Source organism: Pan paniscus, chromosome 12 (genome assembly GCF_029289425.2).
Source record: "Pan paniscus chromosome 12, NHGRI_mPanPan1-v2.0_pri, whole genome shotgun sequence".
In the NCBI taxonomy this organism is placed as follows: Eukaryota; Metazoa; Chordata; class Mammalia; order Primates; family Hominidae; genus Pan; species Pan paniscus.
The window spans coordinates 38,849,707-38,859,287 of record NC_073261.2 but is presented as its reverse complement, the minus strand read 5'-3'; the positions used below and the strand labels follow the sequence as shown (position 1 = coordinate 38,859,287).

The 9,581-nt window shown below is 48.3% G+C and overlaps 1 protein-coding gene across 1 annotated transcript; it reads right to left on the bottom strand.

Annotated features, from left to right (window-relative positions):
• Window positions 1-473: 473 nt before the first annotated feature.
• On the bottom strand, window positions 474-9,137 carry FOXI3 (forkhead box I3). The gene is made up of 2 exons (XM_024927670.4): window positions 8,316-9,137; window positions 474-5,246 (listed from the first exon to the last, which is right to left on the bottom strand). The coding sequence occupies exons 1-2, from the start codon at window positions 9,031-9,033 to the stop codon at window positions 4,624-4,626; spliced, it is 1,341 nt and encodes a 446-aa protein (XP_024783438.2). The 5' UTR covers window positions 9,034-9,137; the 3' UTR covers window positions 474-4,623.
• Between the last annotated feature and the right edge of the window lie 444 nt (window positions 9,138-9,581).

The following is a 9,581-nucleotide window of genomic DNA, read 5'->3' as shown; positions in this document are numbered from 1 at the left end:
AAACATGGGAAGGAGGGGAGGGTTCATTAACAACCTCAAGGTTTCACTACTAGAGCAGCTAAAGAAAATAAAAACCCATTAGACCCTGAGGATTTAGGATCTTTCCAAGTCTGGAAAGTCTCTGGAGGGAAGAGAAGCAGTTTGGGCCTTTGCTCTGAGGTTCAGAGCAAAGCTTGCCCCATTTTGTCCTGGGAGGGACTTGGGGACTTGTGAGCGCCCTCGGGGGATGGAGAGGGTGGTGGGGGGGAGGGGTACAAAGGCACACAGTTCTGAAGCCTCTGGCCTCCCAGGCTGCTGTTTTTCCAGTAAGTTCAAGAATGGGATGAAGAATCTAAAAGTGTCAAGAAAGAAATCTGAAACCTGCTTATTAATTCCTCACCTTCTCCTTTGCCGTCTTACTCTGAATGGTTCACTAGGTCCTAAAGGCTGGAAGGCAGCTACTTAGAGTTATAAATGTGCTGCTAAATGTCCTATTATACACAGAACAACCTCTACAACAGAGAATTATCCAGCCCCAAATATCAGTACCACTGATGATTGAGAAACCCTGGTCTAGTTAGAGGCAGGTTTCCAGCTATTTCCTTGGAAATGATGGGCTGCATGCAGTCCCCCTGAGGACCACACCCCAGGATGCAGAGCTCTCCTTGAGGCATGAGGCCTCAAAGCACATTTCTTTCTGTAGTAGATTTTTTGCTGCACTGAAATTGAATTTAATCTAAGTAACAGAACTGTTCATCTATTAGAAATAAACGGGCCGGGCGCGGTGGCTCACCCCTGTAATCTCAGCACTTTGGGAGGCCGAGGCGTGTGAATCACTGGCAGTCAGGAGTTCGAGACCAGCCTGACCAACATGGCAAAACCCTATCTCTACTAAAAATACAAAAATTAGCCGGGCGTGGTGACATGCGCCCTAGTCCCAGATACTTAGGATGCCAAGGGAGAATTGCTTGAACCCACGAGGCGGAGGTTGCAGTGATGCAGTTAGCCAAGACTGCACCACTGCACTCCAGCCTGGGCAACAGAGTGAGACTCAAAAAAAAAAACACAAAAAACCAAAATGCTCATATGCCTAAAGATCCTCTGAAGAGTAATTGTTTTATTCCAGCTCTTTCAGATGTCGGTAGGTGGAATGAGAAAACCAGTCGTTCACTCTCCCCACAGTGGTTTGTTGCCACGCTGCTCACATCTCTAGTTCTTTAGGACAAAGAAGCTGAAGACAGGAAAGCAGTAATACCCAGGAAGCCAGAAGTGATCCCACTTTAAGTTTATTTCATGTGATTCTTCTTCTCAGCATGCAGTGAACTTTCTTGGGAAAAACTTTTCTTTGCTGCCCCAGTTTACATTATAAATTAATTTACAAATATAGAGTTGTGCTAGAAACAATATTTATATAAGTCCATGATATTTTCATATACAAAAATATCCATAGAAACCGTTTTTTTGTACACATACTGTGGGAGTAGGTAGTCTTTGGTTGTCTTTCTGCATAATGTTAAAAAAGTAATGGTGATGTCATTTGTACCTCAATAAGCTGTTTAAAAAAATAATTTTCTGTATGTACATTTCAAAATAAAAAATTTTTAAAGTAATGCTGTGAGAGTCTCGGGGTGAAAAAATACCCAGGGAATTTTAATTTTTTTACAATGTGCTTCTGTTCCTGTTTCTAAAAAAGTTAAAACCCCAAACTAGCCACGCTCACATCCAAAAACGTGGTACAAAGGCAACTCATAGGACGATGAATTCATTTTTGTGGAACACCGTTCCCATAAATTTGACAACTACCTGCATTTTAATGAACACTTTTTGAATAAAAAATTTGTTTCTTGAGACAGGGTCTCACTTTGTCACCCAGGCTGTCATACAGTAGCATGATCTCAGTTCACTGCAGCCTCAACCCCCCAGGTTCAAGTGATCCTCCCACCTCAACCCCCCAAGTAGCTGGCACTACAGGTGCACACCACCACACCTAGCTAATTTTTGTTATTTTTTGTAGAGATGGGGTTTCACCATGTTGCCCAGGCTGGTCTCAAACTCCTGGGCTCAAGTGCTCTGCCCGCTTAGGCTTCCCAAAGGGTTGGGATTACAGGCTTGAGCCACTGCGCCGGCCCTGAATAAATTCTGTCATTCGGCAACTAGTGGATGAGTGTACCGGGCACTCTACTGGGCACTAGAAGGTTGACCATAAAAATTATTCAATTGATACCTCTGAGAAGAGAGTGCTAAAATAAATAAGATTAAATATATCTTTTTAAAAACTGACCACAAACGGTTTTTGTATTAAAAACTATAAAATCCCATTTCTTCATTGTTTTAAAAATATTTTGTAGACACAGAGTCTTGCTGTGCTGCTCAGGCTGGTCTCAAACTCCTGGACTCAAGCGATCCTCCCACCTCAGTCTCCTAAGTGTTGGGATTACAGGTGTGAACCATTGCACCTGGCCTAAAATTCCATTTAAGAGTTTTTTTTTGGCTAGGTGTGATGGCTCATGCCTTTAATCCCAGTGCTTTGGGAGGCAGAAGTGGGCAGATCGCTTGAGCCCAGGAGTTCAAGACCAGCCTGGGCAACATAGCGAAACCCCATCTCTACACAAAATACAAAAAAACTAGCTAGGTGTGGTGGCGTGCACCTGTAGTCCGAGCTACTCGGGAGGCTGAGATAGGAGGATGGCTTGAACCCAGGAGATTGAGGCTGCAGTGAGCTTTGTGTTTTTTTTTTAAACCCCCATAAAAAAAAAATTAAAAAAAAAATTTAAAAATTATTTTAAAATAAAAAAATTTAAATTTAAAAATTTACAAATTAAAAAGTTAAAATATTAATTCAAAAATTTAAAAAATTAGCTGGGCATAGTGCACACCTGTGAGCCCAGCTACTGGGGTGGGTTGAGGGAGCTGAGAAGGGGTCACTGTTTGAACCCGGGAAGGTTGAGTCTGCAATGAGCCAAAATCTCACTACTGCACTTCAGCCTGGTTAAGAGAGGCAGACCGTCTCAAAAAACAAAACAAAACAACAACAACAAAAAACCCACACACACACACACAAAAGCTATTTTTAATAAAATTCTAATAATACTTTGTTAGAAAAGGAAACATCCAGGATATAAGCTAAAAGGGAGAGGATGCCAGGCTAACCACTACAAACTAGGACAACTGTCACCCCAGATTTTGGACTATGGCAGCAGGATTCAGACAGAGGTGCCACCCAGGGGAACACACCAGATGACTTTTATTTTCAACTAGAATCTTTGGTCAAATGAGATCTAGCTCCATTCCTTCCCTCTATATACTTATAACTGGCTATGGAGGCTGGTTTCTTGGTTTTGCAGGAAGTAGAATACAGAAGTTACAAGCACCAGCTCTGGAACCAGATTGTCTGGGTCTGATCCTGGCTCCAGTTTACTATCAGTCTCACCTTGGAAAGTGGTCACAACTTTTTTTTAGCCACCTGTGCACATTTGAGCTTGCAATCCTGGTATACAGTGATGACTAAAATAGACAAAGTGACCTAACATCCTGAAGTTTCACTTCCCTTACATGGAAAATGGGGGGTAGTAACAATACCCACCACCCAAGGTTTCTGAGAGGATTAAATGAATACATGACAAGTGCCGAGAACAGTGCCTGGCACACAAGGCTGCTTGTGCCATTTTATTGCCATTAGAATATACCATGTACCAGACAGAGGTGATTTGTGAGCTGCCTATGCATAGCTCAAGGATTTGTGGTGTTGCCTAGGACAGTATGATAAACAACCAAAAAAAAATCTTCAGAGGCAAATGACACAAAGTTGGAGGTTTCCTATAAAAATTCAGATATCTGGCTCTTCTATAAAAATCAGAATGCTGGCTGGGCGCAGTGGCTCACACCTGTAATCCCAGCACTTTGGGAGGCCGAGGCGGGTGGATCACCTGAGGTCAGGAGTTTGAGACCAGCCTGGCTAACAAGGCGAAACCCTATCTCTACTAAAAATACAAAACATTAGCTGGGTGTGGTGGCAGGCACCTGTAATCCCAGCTACCCGGAAGACTAAGGCAGGAGAATTGCTTGAACCCAGGAGGAGGAGGTTGCAGCGCCACTGCACTCCAGCCTGGGCGACAGAGCCAGACTGTGTCAAAAAAAAACAAAAAAACAAAATCAGAATGCTGCCAGAGGAGAGAAAGAACCAGCTGTTCCCAGCAGCCTTCTACTAGTCAGTCCCAACTACCCTCTACTGCTTCAGTTGCCAACTGATGTTAGTTTTCTCACCAGTAACTTCGTTGGCTTATGTTTTTTTAGCCATCTGTACACACTTGAGCTTGCAATCCTGGCATACAGTGATAAACAAAATAGACATGGTCCCCGCCCTCACGGGGCTCACAGGCTACCTATCACAGAAGACAGTGAAACGGATTTCTCTCTGGAGAGGCCCACATGCAGAGAAACCTGTAAAAGCTCGCTGGGTTGTAGCAAGAGTTATCTACTACACCCTCTTTACTCCAAGTGTGGTCAAAGGACCACGAGATCACCCAGGAACTCGACAGAAACGCAGAACTCAGGTCCTACCCCAGACCTACTGACTTGGAATCTGCATTCTAATCAGCATGTGTGCACGCCTCAGGTGTGCATACTCAAGTCTGAGAGTCTGCTCTACACCTCGGAGCCCTCTCGGGGGTAGATGAGGCTGTTCACCATGCTAAAGTTGTGGAAAGGGCTGCTGAAGGGGCTGCTTTGCCCCCCGCTGGTGCTGGCAGGGAAAGGGCTGTAATAGGAAGATCTCTGGCCGGTGCTATTGCTGGTGCTATTGCTCAGTTGCAAGGTGTCTGCTGAGGCCTCTGAGATGGAGGTCGGGGAGAACATGCCGCTGGAGGGCAGCTGGGCCCCCTGGATCCCTAGGTGGCGGCTGCCAGGGAGAGCCCGCTGGGTACTCACACTGCTGCTGACACTCAAGGAGCTGAGGCTGCTGAAGAAAGTGTTGAGACAAGGGGTGGAGGTGAGCATGGGTCCTCCAGGAGATGAGGCAGTACTCTTGGTGCCCTCCGGCGGCTCTGGGGAGTGGGAAGGCCTCAGCAGAGTGGAGGGGCTCTCTTCTTCTGGCTTCCCACCCACTCCAGACCCCAGTCCTGAGGAGAGCCCTTCTTCGGACTTTGATGTCCCAGCAGCCACTGTGGAGCCATTGCTGGCCTCAGAGCGGCGCTTTCGCTTCCGACGGAAGTTCCCATTGTCAAACATTTTCTCGCAGTTCGGATCAAGAGTCCAATAATTACCCTTTCCTGAGAAGATGAGAAAGACCAAGTTAGAGAAGGACCTATTCTATGCCTGTGTACTCAGCTTCATTTCTGGGAGGAGAGCAGACTCTCATTAGATGCTGACAAAGATGCTCAATTCACTCTAATATTCAAACCAATCCTCTTTGGGGAAAATGTTACTCTTTGCTTCAGAGAAAAATCCAGAACAAAGATGTTCTGGCCACCTTTACCTCCTCCTGGTGGTGTCTACTACTTAAATCTGAAGACCTAATTCCATTTCTGAGACACTTATAATTAAATCATGTAACACCTTCACTAATTCTAGATCCAAATTGTATGACCTTGCAAAGTCATGGAATTCTGATGCTACTTAAAGTTGAGCGTTAGACTGGGCCAACATAGTGAGATCTCGTGTCTACAAAAAAAAAAAAAAACATTGAGCCTCCGTTTCTTTATTTATAAAATAGAGATAAGGATAGTACTAATTTAGTGGATTGACTGTGAGGATTAACTATTTCAGCATAGTAGCTGGCACACAGTAAGCAGTGCAAAAACAGCACTTAACAATTATTATTCGTTGAAAGTGCATAATTCCCCACCTCTGAGAAAAATGCCCCACTAGAGAAAGGCAATTTCAAAATGACAAAAAAAATTATTACTGAGCAACTGTTTTAACCATGCATTGGATGGCATAAATTTTGAGTATGAGGAAGCTCCTGGAATCTACATCCCCTCCTCATTTTGGGCAGGACCTGCCCCTACAAATCCTGCAAATGTTTCACCCATTGGGTAAATAAATTTCAGACACCAGGGCCTCATTTTTCTGCATGTAATGCTAGTTTTGTTCTATTTGCCACAAGTGAGGTAGAAAAGATCTATCATCTTGGAGGATTTTATCTCCCAAAAGCTTTTTTCACTTCTGGCAAAAGAATCCGATGTTTTAAAGTACTGTAGAATGCTTATCTTGTGGTAAGTGCTTTACACGGATAACCTCAGCTACTCCTCACAGCTTTATGGCGATAGGCAATATAACTCCTTCCACTTTTCAAATAGGAGAACTGGGGTGCAGACTGGTTAGTAACTTGTCATATTCCTAAGTTAGCCATGATAGTCAGGATGTAAACAGGCTGGCTCCAGACTCAGCATTTAAAAAAAAATTATTTATTTATTTATATTCTCTGAGACAGGGTCTCCCTCTGTCACCCAGGCTGGAGTACAGTGGCGTAACCTTGGTTCACTGCAGACTTGACCTCCTGGCCTCAAGCGATCCTCCCACCTCAGCCTCCCAGAGTAGCTGGTATGACAGGAGTATATCACTATGAATGGCTAAAAGACTCAGCATTCTTGCTGGGCGCGGTGGCTCACGCCTATAATCCTAGCACTTTGGGAGGCCGAAACGGGTGGGTCACTTGAAGCTTAGCAGTTCGAGACCAGCCTGGATAACATGGGAAAAGCCCATCTCTACATAAAATACAGATTAGCCGGGCACTGTGGCATGCTCCCGTAGTCCCAGCTACTTGGGAGGCTAAGGCAGCAAAATTGTTTGAGCTGGTGAGGCAGAGGTTGCAGTGAGATTGCGCCACTGCACTCTAGCCTGGGCGACAGGAGTGAAATTGTCTCAAAAAAAAAAAAAAAACCACCTCAGCATTCTTAACTAACCACTGGGCTAAGCTGCCTCCACTTGAACCATGTTCTGCAAATAGTTATAGGAAAAAAAATTACATAACTAGAATTTCAATAATATCTCCACCTATCTGGATATGTATATTGTGCCACGTTGGTACCAACTTTTTTGATAAAAAACTAGCCATAGACCCCTGACCTTTTAGAGTGAAGTCTAGAGGAGTTTACATGACAATGTACATGATAATCTTGGGTGGTACAGAAGCCAAATCAAGAGGATGCATCTTCTAGAACTGCATACCCTGCCCAATACAGTAGCCACTAGCCACACATTATTATTGGGCACTTGAAATATGGCTAGTCAAATTGAGATGTAGTGTAAAATACACATGGGATTCTGAAGACTTAGTACCGAGAAAATAACAAAGAATCTCATTAGTAATTTTTATATTTGTTATATGTTGAAACAATATTTTGGATTATTTAGTTTGTATCGTATTTCCATTGGAGAGTGCTGGTCTACAGTGACTTCAGGGATGAGCTCATTCTGAGCTCCAGAATAGTCACATAATTTACACAAAATCCTGGATCTCTGTAATGTGCAACTAAAATGGTTTCATCTCTTTTCTCTTTTTCCTATCACAATCCCCTTCCCTTTCCTTGTTCTGGGTTCCTTCTGAAAACCTCAAGTAGGATTCTCTGTTTCTCTCTTCTTGTTAATCATTTCTCCACCTCTACCTCTCAGAGAAGGTTAACACTCACTCCACTGTAGCACAGACCTCCTCACTCCAGGAGCAATTGGGCTTAGACCAGAACGCAGCAAATCTGGGATATTCATTTCTAAATTTCTAACTAGTTAAGGTACCCAAACTGCAATTTGCAGAACCTCTCTGCTTAAAGTTCTCCCATCCCAGACCCCCGTCTCATGATGCCCGTGCCACTATCTCTAGAGGTAGGCACCGTACTTGCTCTATTCAGGACACAGCGAACCTCTCTGGAACCCGATGAGGAGGAAGTGCACCTAGGGACAGCCGGGCTGGACCCCAGTTCTCCCACCGCGTCTTCTGCGAAACGTGATGGAAATCCCAGCTCACACGGATCCCTTTATAACCATCCCTTATCTGAGAGCTCACTTGTAAGTAGACCCTCCCTTCAAAAGGCCTAAGGAAAACCACCCAGGGGTAGCCTTCTGTTCTGGGATACAGATTTTTTTCGTTTCTCTAATTGGCCCGCCTCTGCGAATGTGGATGTAAAGGTCAAGCTCCTTTCTCACTGAGTCTTCCTTCCGAAGATCTCCTGCTCCTTCCCTTTGTCCTCTGGGTTGGGTGGTTATTCCTCCATCCGCTCCCACCCGCAGCCTGGACAGGAAGACTCCTGGCAGATCTTCCAGCCGCACACCGACCCCTGCGCCGGCCCTCGCGACCCGCGCCCGCCCTCCCCGGCTGGGAAGCACCTGCCAGCGGCCCTCACCTGGGTCGTCCTCGTCGCGGGGCACCTTCTTGAAGCAGTCGTTGAGCGACAGGTTGTGGCGGATGGAGTTCTGCCAGCCGGCCTTGCTGCGCTGGTAGAAGGGGAAGCTATCGGCGACGAACTGGTAGATGTGGCTGAGAGTGAGTTTGCGCTCGGGCGCGCTCTGAATGGCCATGGCGATGAGCGCCGAATACGAGTAGGGCGGCCGCACCATCTTCATCAGGTCCTCGCGGCTGGCCATGGACAGCCAGCCCAGCTCCCCGGGCCCCGCGGGCGCGGCGGGCGAGGCGGGCGCGGCGGGCGCGGGCTGCGCGAAGGGCCGCTGAGAGCAGCCGAAGGTGCCGGCGGCGGGCGGTGGCTGCAGGAAGGGCCCGGCCGCGGCCCCGGGGGGCGGCGGTGGCGGCGGAGCGCCCAGGTACGCGGCGGCGGCTGCGGCGGCGGCGGAGGGCGGGCCTCCCACGCCGGGCCCGTTGAGCCACAGGTAGGGGTTGGCGGCGGCGGCCGGCGGCGCGGCGTAGTCGGCCAGCCCGTAAGGCGCCCTGGCTGCCGGGGGGGCGCCCGGGGCGGCGGCGGTGGCGGCGGGCGGGGGCAGGCCGGGCTGCGAATACACTCCGAAGTTGTCGCCGCAGTAGAGGGCCATGTCGGCGGCCGTGGGCGGCTGCGGCGCGGCCGCGGCGAGGGGCGAGCGGGGCTGGTCTCGCCGCTCGGGCGAGAGCATCCCTTTGGGGGCCAACCCTGCGGCTCCGCCTTCACCCGCGCTGGGCGCCCGGTGCTCCGGGCCGGGGTCGGGCGGGTACTCGCGGAGCGCCTGCTAGCTGGCCTCTTATAACCGAGCCCGGCGCGGCTCCTCCTGGGCCGGCCCGGAGCGGGGCGGTGGCCGCGGGCCTGGGCTCTCCACGCCCCCGCCACGCCCCACCTGCCCGCGCGCCCAAACCCGGAGCCCGCCCGCCCCGCCCCTACCGCCCCTCGGCCCGGGCCCGGGAGCGTCTAGGAGGCCGGCGCCTCCAGGTTTCGGGCAAAAAGCAGCACCCCATTCCTAGCCCACGTTTCTTAACATCATAATAAGTAAAGCCACGAATATTAAAGAGAAGATAACCCGAACAGTACGAATGATTTCTAAAAAGTTAACTTGGGGTGGCCGCTCGGGCCACCTGCCTAGTCGTCCTTTTGGCTTTTCTACCTCTTTCCTCCTAACCTTTTGTGATCGAGTCGCGGAATTCACGTCCAGTCTCAACCGATCGGCTTCCAGTCGAAAATAATCGATGT

Bases quoted from the DNA above. Each gene is read 5' to 3' on its own strand.
- FOXI3 (XM_024927670.4), bottom strand. From the start codon at position 9,033: ATGCTCTCGCCCGAGCGGCGAGACCAGCCCCGCTCGCCCCTCGCCGCG. The intron at 5,247-8,315 runs GTGAGGGCCGCT...TCATCTTCTCAG, and splicing joins CCGCGACGAGGACGACCCAG to GAAAGGGTAATTATTGGACT.